The sequence below is a fragment of the Centruroides sculpturatus genome, unplaced genomic scaffold, assembly GCF_000671375.1.
Source record: "Centruroides sculpturatus isolate CEXI.00-Female unplaced genomic scaffold, Cexi_2.0 scaffold14, whole genome shotgun sequence".
NCBI classification, from domain to species: domain Eukaryota; kingdom Metazoa; phylum Arthropoda; class Arachnida; order Scorpiones; family Buthidae; genus Centruroides; species Centruroides sculpturatus.
In genome coordinates, this window is record NW_019384312.1 from 1,217,088 (window position 1) to 1,229,211 (window position 12,124).

The 12,124-nt window shown below is 27.1% G+C and overlaps 1 protein-coding gene across 1 annotated transcript in view; it reads right to left on the reverse strand.

The window, feature by feature from the left end:
• LOC111621879 (probable ATP-dependent RNA helicase DHX37) overlaps window positions 1-12,124 on the reverse strand; it is a 68,136-nt gene that overhangs the window by 24,219 nt on the left and 31,793 nt on the right. The window contains exons 13-19 of the mRNA XM_023364138.1: window positions 10,719-10,802; window positions 8,310-8,575; window positions 5,898-6,066; window positions 5,716-5,823; window positions 4,751-4,875; window positions 2,528-2,646; window positions 461-663 (exon numbers count right to left, since the gene is read on the reverse strand). Of these exons, the coding sequence (XP_023219906.1) occupies window positions 461-663; window positions 2,528-2,646; window positions 4,751-4,875; window positions 5,716-5,823; window positions 5,898-6,066; window positions 8,310-8,575; window positions 10,719-10,802 (1,074 nt within the window). The remainder of the gene's footprint in view (window positions 1-460; window positions 664-2,527; window positions 2,647-4,750; window positions 4,876-5,715; window positions 5,824-5,897; window positions 6,067-8,309; window positions 8,576-10,718; window positions 10,803-12,124) is intronic.

Sequence of the window (12,124 nt, forward strand, 5' to 3'; positions counted from 1 at the left end):
TATTTTCTTGAACTATTTGGCATTGCATGAAGCAATTTCAAACACACTTATATTATTAAATTATTTTTATAATCTAATAATAATTTAATTTCTCATTAATACTAAAGTAAATTTAAATACANGTATACATAACTGCATAAAATTAAAATTTGCAATCTGTGGATAGAACTATGGTTCCAATGGAATGTCTATGAAAAAATTCAAAAACATTTAAACCAGAAATCAACTCAGAAGATGGACAAATGACGTTTGAAAGAAGTTAGCTGAAAATTTAATAAATGGATCTTCCTTAAGCAGTTTTGGTATGAACATTAACAAAAATAAAATTACATGATTGATGAATTTATCATCAAAATTAATACATAAAGTTATTTTACAAAATATCATCATATACTCATTTAAGTTGATTATATTAATTTATAAATATAAATAAAACTGTGTTAAAATGTTATATACTTACTTCATCATCATCACCACCCTCAATTTCCGTTGACATATAAGAATCAAGAAATATTTCTCTAACTGATAATGCAGAAACTATAATTATAGTATATGGCATAACATCATTCTTAAATGAGCAAGCAATCATCTTTCCAAATCGAGGGTTGACAGAAAAATGAGTTATGATTCGGCCTAACTGAGTTATCTTGTATCCAGACTTTTCTAGAATATAAGAAATTAGAACTAATTATTAATATAATAAAAATTCTTATTTTTAAAAAGGTTTGTTATTAGATTAATCTAGAAAGTTTTGTCATTAAATTTAAATTTATAAATAATATATTGCAAAACAGACACAAATAAATATGTTATTCATTCCTTGTAAAAATACTTCCTCATAATTTAATTATAAATAATTTTTTTTTAAATGTTAGAGTTGAAAAGTCCTAAATTCCTTTTACTATGGTACAATTCAAAAAAGAGGAAAAACTGCAATTATTACTATTTTAAAAAAGTAACATTACGATGTTTCATATTGTCATTATATAAGATGCATTATATACGTTTGCTACAGGAAATAAATGTTACCATTATTTCTTAGGGTTTTTTTTTCTACAGTAACAAATGAAGTTGCTTCTGAGATAATTAATTGGATATAGATATAAGAATTTTTGCATAATTAAGTTTTATCATTAAACTTCAGTTGAGAAGTATGACTATCTGAGAACATTTGAGAAGTTTATTTTTAATGTTACGCTGGCTTTAATAAAATATTTTTTGGTTGAACTTTATTCGGGAATAGTTATTGGACTTTTTAATGAATTTATTATTGGTCATTAACCTAATTTAAAATGAATTATTGTTATTATTATTATAGATTTGACAAAATTAGAATACAAGTCACTGCTTTTGATTTCAACAAATAGGAAATATATTTTTGTTAAAATAAAGTAGCTATTAATGGTTATCATTTGCAATATTGAACTAAAAAAAATAACAAATTTAGTGAAATATATGCATTAATGATCAAATTACTGTATATGATATATACTTTAATTTAATCNTTATATAAATATAGCAGATACAGTACAAATATCTTGTCTTATTTCATATTCATATACAATTCTTAAATCTCAAATATATAAAACTTAATATCAATGTAAGACATGCATATTTTTCACTTAAGCACCATAAAAAATTTATATTTGTTTGATGCAATATTCTTTGCATGATTAATGATTTAACAAATATTGAGGATAGAGATTGTGACAATTGAAAAATATTTAATACTAAAATACTTTTAGATCCCTTAAGAAAACAAATTCCTATGATTATTTTTATTTTTTTCTAAGTATATTATCTTGCATTAATGTACATTTACAGCACCAATTGGTATATTTTCTTATTGCATTCATTGCTATCTTTTGATATTGTTTTCTTTTCATAATGCTATTTGTATAGATAATCTTATCTCTTTAATTTTATACTGATGCAGAAGAGAAGCATCTTCACATTATTTTGCTTTACCATATTTTACTGTCAACAATATCTATTTTGAGATTATTTTTTCTCAAGATTGATAACCAAATGCTGAGGAAAAATGAGGAAGAACAAACATCAGATTAAGTTCATCCAACCACACTGATGGATAATATTCCTAATGTCACTGAATTTAACTATTAAGTCGTCAAACTGTGCTTCTCAAGCTTCTGACATTCCAAACATGAACTACTACTAAATGCTACTCATTGTAATAAATATATTGGTTTTTACATATGTTTGTCAAGTAATATACTTGATACATTATAATAAAATTTTTCTCCATATATTCAGTAACATTGAACTAAAGTGTTATTTATTATGGTAAAAATGTAAGTAAATGTTTTAAACATATTACAAGTTTTTTGTGTTAATCATAAATAGCTGCATAAATATCTAAGCAATTATCTGAGACTAATGAGGTGAAGCTTAATACGTCTTAGTAAGAAAAAAATCGTATTTTTCAATATTACAATTTTAAATTCAAAATATGTTTAAAACATGTAATGTAATATATAACTTATATTTAAGAATATCTAAAATTTACGTATATGATATCTGATAATTACCTTCATATACAGTACAATATCATCAATAGGGCGGAGAGTAATCTCTGGAGGTGAAAATTTTGGAAATTCGTTGGTAAAAACAGATGATGAATATAATCTGTATAATAAAATTAAATACATTATTTGATATATTATTATTATTATTTGAATAAAAAGAATAAAAAATAATAACAGTGGGAATTTATATGTCTATAATTTTTTTCAAATTGCAGCCCAATAATGAAAACACATATACCTACTATACAGGGTGTATCAGAATAATGTTTTAAAAATTTGGGAGATTGTAGAGGATGAAATTTTGAACGTTTTAATATAAGGAACCCATAGCCAGAAATGTGATATAAAGTTTGTACAGCAGTAGGAAGTGCTTGACCGCCCATCACTTTGGTAGTTACCCTTCCATCCATTAACGTCATGTTATTGTTCTTGACTTCTTCCTCTGAGGTTATGTAAAGTCCCTTGTGTATGCAACACCTGTAGGAATAGTTCATGAGCTTACAGAGCACATTTTTACAGCATTTAATACCATCAGAGGGGAGCGTGGCCTCTTACAGAGTTGGACAAAACATGGTTTGTCATTGCACATTATGTAATGAAGTTGGTGGTCGTCACATTGAACATTTACTCTAAAGTAGTGCAGCCACTGATTCGATGTACAGTTTGATTGTACTCTACTATTTTGTCAATAAAACTTGTCATAAATACTGTATTCTGCTGTTTCATTCAGCATACCGACTGCAAAGTGCAAAGTGCTGTAGAAATTTTATATCACATTTCCAGCTATGGGTTCCTTATATCAAAATGTTCAAAATTTCATCCTCTACAATCTCCAAAATTTTTAAAACGTCATTCTGATACATCCTGTATATACAAGATTAAATGAACAAACCATCAAAACTTTAACAAAATTTTAAATCAGCTCTTTTTAAAATATATTTTCAGGATATTTCAAGACAATATGATATAAATTAAATATATATTAACTCACATTCTATTACATATATTACAATGAAATTAATTGCAATTTTCATTTGTGATAGTATACATAATTATGAACTGTTCTCTACATATTATAATTTGTTTTAAAATCATCTTCAGACACAAAAGATTCAAATTATTGTGAACTATAAAATTACAAGTTTTAATCTTAATATTTAATAGACACTACTACTATTATCAATATATTTAATTAATTTTATAAAATCATTTTATTTTGTATTTTAAAAAAAGTAATCAGAATCATTGTCGTTGTTACTTTCCCAGCAATTATACAATATAGGCATATAACAAAGGAAAAGAATTATGATTAGTCAAAAAATGACTTCTCAGATTTTTACTCTTTTAGACTCAGGAAATTTTGAAATGTAAAGAAGTGCAAAAACATTTGGGGTTTTATCTGTATGCACAAATGTTAGAATGTGTGTGGAGGCACAATTTAGTTCAACCACTTTGAAGCTTAATAACTCCTGTATTAAACCATCCAACTCCAATTCAAAAACCACAGAAGTTATTAAGCTTCAAACAGAGTGAACAAAATCGTACCCCACACACAGTCTAACATCCATACATACAGGAAAAAACCCCAAATCATTTGCATATCTCAACATTTCAAGGTATCCTGAGTCCAAAAATGTAAAATTTGCAGGTCATTTCTTGACTGAGCACTACACTTTCCCTCTGGGAAAAATTGTCAATCATTGCTCAGTCAAATGTTGTCAATCAGTGCTCAGTCAAATAATTTTCAGCTGAGAAAGTAAAAATTATTGAATACATATTTATATATTGACTATGTCATTACTTAGAGGAGTCTTTTAGCTTTGGAATAAAAAGTTTCTATGTTCTATCTTTATTAGAACTCTATTTATTGAAGCTTTTATTCTGAGGTTATGTGATGACATCAGAATTCCCAGGCCTATTTTGGTAACAAGTCCGCTCCTGGTGTGAGTCAGAATTAGATGGTAAGGCAAAGTCAAGGTCAGAGTCAGTAGATTTTTATGCAATTCCACAGCCCTGGTTTTTACATAAATTGAACAGATGTGACATAAATGTTATAATTTTAACTTGTTAATGTATTTTAACATATTTATCTTAAAAAATAAAAAACTTCCAAGTAGATAAAGGAAATTAAAAGAAATGAAATTAATATTGTATAAAATGATGTAAATACAATTTGCTATTATAAACATTAAAAACATCTTTACCTATAACAATGGCCAGATCCTGTTCTACCAGCTCTACCTGCTCTTTGATTGGCAGATGCTTGAGAAGTCCATGTTACAATAAATGTAGATATACCACATTTTTTGTCAAAAATTCTTCTTTTAATCTAATTATATACAACAAAAGTAATTCTTACTAATATAAGTATTTATAAAAACAAAATTCTTCTTTAACTAAAATTTACACATAGAGAACTTTGATTTTCCAAAAAATAATCTAACAGTATTTTAATACTTTATTTGACTTTTTACACTTTTTTGTTCCTTAAAAAAGTGTAAATAAGGGGTTTGATTATATATACAGGGCGACACAGACCACTTGTACACTTAAACACAAAAAATTTTCATAAGTAAATCGAATGCACCCTATAAAATAATGATATTTTTAACTTCCAGTACTGGCCAGAAATTGGTTATCCAGGTCAAATTTTTTAAATGGAACATGGTACAGGAAATTTTCTAATTAACAAACTTGTTGAGATTTGTTTTATCAAGTATTTGCATCTAGCCCCATTAGATTCTTTTGTTTCCAAATTTAAAAACAAACATTAAAGATGTTTTCTGGCAGTTGTCAGATTAAGTAAAATATTTTGTAGCAGAAGTTAGAATCAAACAGCACTTATTTCTAACAGAACGGTTTAGAAGGGTGGTAACACCATATGAAAAAATGTTTAACTTAAATGAAACATATGTTGAAAAATAAAGTACTAAATTCCATTTGGAAGTCTTTTTATTTACATTTTCTGGAAACTTTTTGAACACCCCACATATAAATTTTTGCATATAAATAAGATATTCTAAAATATTTTTTCATTTGTGAATAACTATTTTTTTTTACGTAAAAATTATTGAATACATATTTATATATTGACTATATCATTACTTATAGGAGTCTTTTAGTTTTAGAATAAAAAGTTTTATCTATTTTTAACTAAATATACACATACCTTCCCAGTATCTACTACATATTTAATATTAGGAATAGTCAATGAAGTTTCTGCAACATTTGTAGCAACAACACACAATCTAGTTCCCTCTGGTGGAGCTTGAAATACCTTCAATTAAGTTTTGATTTTTAATAGAATTAAAAACAAACATATCATTAAATAAAAAATCAGATAAATCATACTTGTGATTGCTTATGTATGGGTAATAAAGAATATAGTGGAAGAACAAGCATAGGTTGTGAAGATCTTTTGCAATCCATAGTGTTTTCAAATTCATCATCAAAAATATCTTCCTCTTCTGATTCAGCTTGCTCCAATAGCATTTCCTCATCCATTGGCTGGATTGAATATCTAAATAAAATAATTATAAAACTTTTTTCATAAAAGTATTATAATCTTCAAAATATAAATAAACAGTTTACTATCAAAATTTATTAAGTAATTTTACATTTTTTACATTAATTACACAATTGACTTACTTTTACACCATCAACATGGCTTTGTGTGAAATTTGAGAGAAAGCTGTTATTTTTAAGGTCAGGGTAGCAGACAGGATTTTCTCTAGCTTTGCTATATACTTCCTTTCTGTCATATGCAGACTATTTAGCATTTCATGGAATTTGTCTTTGTCTCAGTGTATTGATCAGTGTAGCCCACACTGACTAACTACTACTACTTATGTCAATAAATCATTAATTGTTTTGTCGTCTTGTAAACAAAAACTCTCTTCCTGATTTTAAGTCAGTCAAATTACAACATTATTATTTTATTGTACTTGAAAGAATGTTTTCTTTAACATTTAATTAACAACTAGTTTTGTTAGATCAATAGTTTTGTCTTGATTAATTTTATGTTTTAGTCGCAGTTTAACTGGCATGCTGGTAACCCCAGAGTTTCCAGTATACTGGTCTCCTGTTTATATGCTGCATGTTGGTCTCCCTGTTTATATGCAACATGCAAAAATACAGTAAATGTGAGATGAATAAAATGATTAATATATACATATGTATCAACGTTATTAATTTTTATATTTAAATATATAAAATTACTTGTCCTGACTGACTGAGTCACTGATTCATCATTGCCCAGAGCAAACCGCTGAACCTAAAGAGGTGAAATTTGGTACACAGTTAGGGTACATCATGAGAATGCACACTACGATGGGATTTTTCGAAATTCCCCGNAATATAACTACTTGATAACATTTATTTGGTTAATTAATATATATTTATATATATGTAATAATAATTGTATCAAATATTGAATATCTTTAATTTTAAGATATATATTATTTTTTAAATAAAATTATTTAATATATAAGTAGATAGATTTCATATATTAATTAAATTTTTTAACAGATTAATATTTTTTAGATTCATATTTATATATTGAAATTATGTATTAATGCAAAATTTGAAATTTGTTAGTCATGTAAGTAATTGTAATGGACTGTCTTTGGAAAGGAATTCTAAATGGTGTTACAGGTTTCAGAATTTTTTTTACAAAGTGGAATAACATTAATAACAGAGGGGGTGGAGAATGAGTCTGTTATTTGTATGTGAAGACAAAAGTACTGAAATCTGTGATGGCATTTACCTTCTTTCCTAAAATAATTAAAACTTTATATATTATAGTATGAATAAAAATGTCTTGTTTTTTAAATATTAAAAATGAAATTCTGTGTGTCTGCTAATTACATACAAGTTACTGTTTATTTTATTTAACCTTTTAGCTGCAGAATACTGATTTCACACTGTTTTTAATACATAGTTTTGTTTTTTAGATTAAAAAATTATTTTGCAGCATGCTGTTAACTGTAAACTTGATCAAAGAAATAAATCTGTTTAAAATATTAATTTGATACAAAAGATTTTTAATTTACAAAAAAATATAAGTACAATTTCTAAACTACATAGCTTTTTTGAGGTATTTCCAATTCACATTTATGCACTCCTCCATCATCTACAAAGGGCTTGAATTCCAGCACTGTAGAATGTTTTCTCTTGTTATCATAGCCAACTTGACACTATCCTGCAGGGCTTCATTTGTTGCAAATTTCTTTTCTCTTAATTATCCTAAATCACACAATAATGAGCATGCATTATTGTGCTATTAGATCTAGTCTCTTTTTGTGGACTGCACTGTACTTATTTTCCTGAAATACTGAATAATACACTCAGTAAATTGATGTTAATTTCCATAACAGTAATCAGCTAAACATGTCTGTTGGGTTTGTTTGACATTTAATCTTGACTTCCACTGAACTCATTGCATACTTCATATTTATATATGATAATGTTTGTTCCCTGTACTATGCTTGCAATCTGCATGAAATTTCAGCTGGTTTCATATTCTCCTTTCCAATAAATTTTACAATGTACTGCTGTTACATACCTGCAGAAACACCTTCCAATATCCTATCACCTGGCTTACAATGCATATACCTAAAGGGAGAACATTTGTTCTTGGCAGGAAGTAGTAGTGTCTATATAATAGCAAGTTTACATCATGATCATACAACCATGACATAAGTCACACCAAAATGTGCAAATCAACCTTAAACTGCCCATATATATCAAAAAAAATTCACTTACTTATCAAGATCAATATCAGGTAGATCTAATTTTGAATTTTGTTTGGAATAACTACAATGCTTCCCAATCTTTTTTAATGTTTTAGGATCATCCATGAATTTGTCTAATTCTTCTTCTGTTTTAATTTCTTTAACATTGTCATTTTTACTATCTTCAGGACATGGAAATGTTTTTTGCAATTTTCTACAAAGCCTATGCACTTCTTCCCGTCCAGTAACAAATACAAGAATTCCACCTTCCGGAAGTTCTTGGTGAATTCTACAGACCTAATTACATAAAAATCAAAATCAATATTGTATTATAAATGCATATTTTTAATTAGTATCAATAAAGATTATCACTAAATGTATATTAATATAATCAGTAATTATTCCATATCAAAACATTTCAATTTTAAGAAATTGTAATTAATACTTCTAAGAAATGAATCTCATTAACATTTACTTGATCAAGTTATATATTGATATAACTGTAAATACAGTAAAATTTGTTGTTTTTTTTGTAAAAAAGAAATCTTTGCAAAAAAAGGATTTTAAAAAAATGTAATAATGATTCTTTAAACATTTAATATAGTTTTATTACAGTTGATTATAATTATATATTTATTAATTATACACAATTGTAATACAGTTAATATATGTTTTTCAAAATTTTTCTCCAGACATTAATCTAAAGTAACTAAATAGTTATGCATAATAAAAAATTTTCATATATAATACAAAATTGTATTATTATAATAAAAAATTTGTAATACAGGTGGCATATATTATATCTTCCAATTTCAAACAAGTAAAAGACTGAGAAATTGTAGAAACTTTATTTGACCTTTAAATGGAAGACTACACATATGCATTTAATATCACATACAGTAAACAAAGTACACAAACATTACTGCTTCTTGAAAATAATGTGTACTAAATGTCATCCATCTGCATGGATGCATTCTTGCAGACAGTGTGGTAAGATGTCCATGAAGAGTTATATCATATCCCATGAAAACTCAAGTATTTCCTGATGGATGAACTGAAAATTCACCAGCAATTGGCCCAAAGAGCATTGTGATATCTGCAAAGTTGTTACCTGTGCCATGCTAAACAGTGAAGACTCCATAGTAAGGCTGCACAAACACACTCCATGTTCTTTGGCATTTGAACACTGCCCATGGCTCTCCACAGTTTGGCCCATCTCAAAATGCTGTGTCACTCTGGCACAGACTCATAGTGGTCTTCATTGTTGCATTGCAGTGCCAGCTGAGCTTCTGTAATGGACTCTGTTTGGAAAAATACCTCTACTGCTGTGATCTGTGTTTCCAATGGAGGTGAAATGACTGCCTGTCTTTAAACTGCCTATGCAATGTGTGAATACTGGACATGCTCATATGAATTCCAATAGTATCATCATCTGATATTGTTATATAATATATATAAATTAAAAACCTTTTATGTAATCCATAATATTTTATACTGGAAATCAATCCAAACCTCTGTCAACAGTCAGCAATGTTTCATGCCACTTAATAATGCTTCCTGAATTTTNTATCAAAATATTTCAATAAAAAATAATCAAAAATACCAAATTAACAACATAATAAAATCTTCAAAAATAGGCAGATAACATTGAAAATCAAGCTTCAGGTGCCATTTTGCTGTGTAATAAATTAGAATTAAACTTTGATGCTTCATATTAGAAAAATATTTTATTTTTGAGATTTCATTCTTGACTTTTTACAACTATTCTATTTTATTTTTTTTTATTTCTAATTCTTTTTTGTTCTTCAGGCAATGTGATCTTTCTCCATTCTGTGGTTCACCAGGAATGGTAAGGGATGGATTCACATTCAGATCAACTCACTTTTAGAATTCTCTGAGATGGCACAGACATGAATCTGGGCCCTCTTGAAAGTAGCAGACTGATACCTTTACCAACTCTGCCATCACTATTTAGTTTTTCTTCAAGAAGTCTATATTTATTCAAACATGTAATGTCAGTGAAATTAATGTAGATTTATTATATTACATATAATTCATGTGTTACACTTCTTCTATTTTTCATTTATTATATATATAATAGAAATTTTTAATATTTATATACAAAATTCAAATGTAAATAATATAGTTTTTTGCAAAGTAATTATGAATAAAGTTAAAATATAATTGCATGTATTTAAAACTATATAAGTCACATGTTCTGTTATAAACAATAATTAAAACTGTTAGATTAATACAGTCAAGATTATTTAATTTAAATAATTTGTAAAAAATATCTGTACAACATTTTATTAAATTATTATTAATCATTTCTTAATCTGATTCTATTATAAACATGTAGTTTAATATTATTTAAAAGTTATTAATGATTTTCTTTTGTAATCTACTATAATTTGTTAATATTAAATAATAAAACTTTAACCTTTTTGTATGCAGTTTCAATATAGTCTTCTGTAGGAGTGCGCCTATTGAAATGAATAGTAACAGGATACTGCCGAGCATCAATCTATAACATTAAAAAAAAATCATGCACAATTTAAAAAAGTCATAGGTAGGTAGTTTTTAATGTTATACTTATAGTTTCTTTAATTTTAATTAAAAGTCTCCATATAAATGAAAGGAAATCTATAAGTGTTTCAATTAAGACTATCAAATAGTAAACCTGAGTTTGTCTTATAACAAAGTCTGTTTTAATCAGAAGACAAAGTTCAATTGGTCTAAGAAATTTTTATTCATTATGCATTTTGGGATTAAAATATCCCCTCTTCAGACAAAGAAAAATCCAGTTTTACATAAACACCTCAATATATTTCTCAAAATGTTTTTATGTATATTTACTGTAATTATGTTAAAACATTCAATTTAGACCACTCATAAATCTTATAATCCTTCTGGTGATGACAATTCTAAAGGTATTATCAAGGATTGATAACACTTTTAGGATTGTCATCACTGTATTGTATTGAGATGTTACTGAGAAGTGTTTATGTAAAACTAGAGTTTTCCTGCCTAAAGAGGGTATGTTTCAATCCTGAAATGCATAACAAATAAAAATTTCTTCAATTGATTGAACTTTACTCCTTGATTAAGGGGGTGTGTCAGAGCCGTTAAGCGTGCGAGTGAACTTTTTTAAGAGGCTGGTGGAACAAGTTTGGAATGGAAATAACAAAAAATTACGCAATGTGGTATGTACAGATTAAAGTTGTTGACATTAAATTAACCTTGGGATTGATTAAACTACTATTAATAATTGCCGGAATTGAAATAAATCCTGGTCCTCTTTCCCGTTTGCCACTTCGGTCAAGCCAGTTGGATATGCAAAAAAGGGGGCGTGGTAGACCTCGGAAAGAAAGTCACAAGGAAGAAGAAAGGGAAACGCAGTTACTGGAAATTTTAAGTGAGGACTACCAAATTGAAGAAAAGGTCGAAAGAAATAATGAGACCCCGAGAAATTCGAAAATTCAGGATTATTTTAGACCGGCAAGAGAAATCGAAAAACAAGGTATTGATGATTCACAATATACATTAAGATCTATATACGAATTAATTCAGGAAAAATTTTGCCAGTTAAACTTAGAAATTCAATCAATAAAAGCTGAAGTTAATAAGATAAAAGAAGAAAATAATAGTTATAAAGAAGAGATGAAGATAATTGGTTACAAGATACAAAAATTAGAAGAAAATTATAAAAATAACGAAAAGATAAAAGGTATGTTGGAATTCGAATTTGATAAATTGGTAAATGAGACTACAAATAAGAATATAATAATTTTTAATTTTCCGGTTAAAACATGGAACGTTGTTCAAGAAATCAAACAATTTATTAAC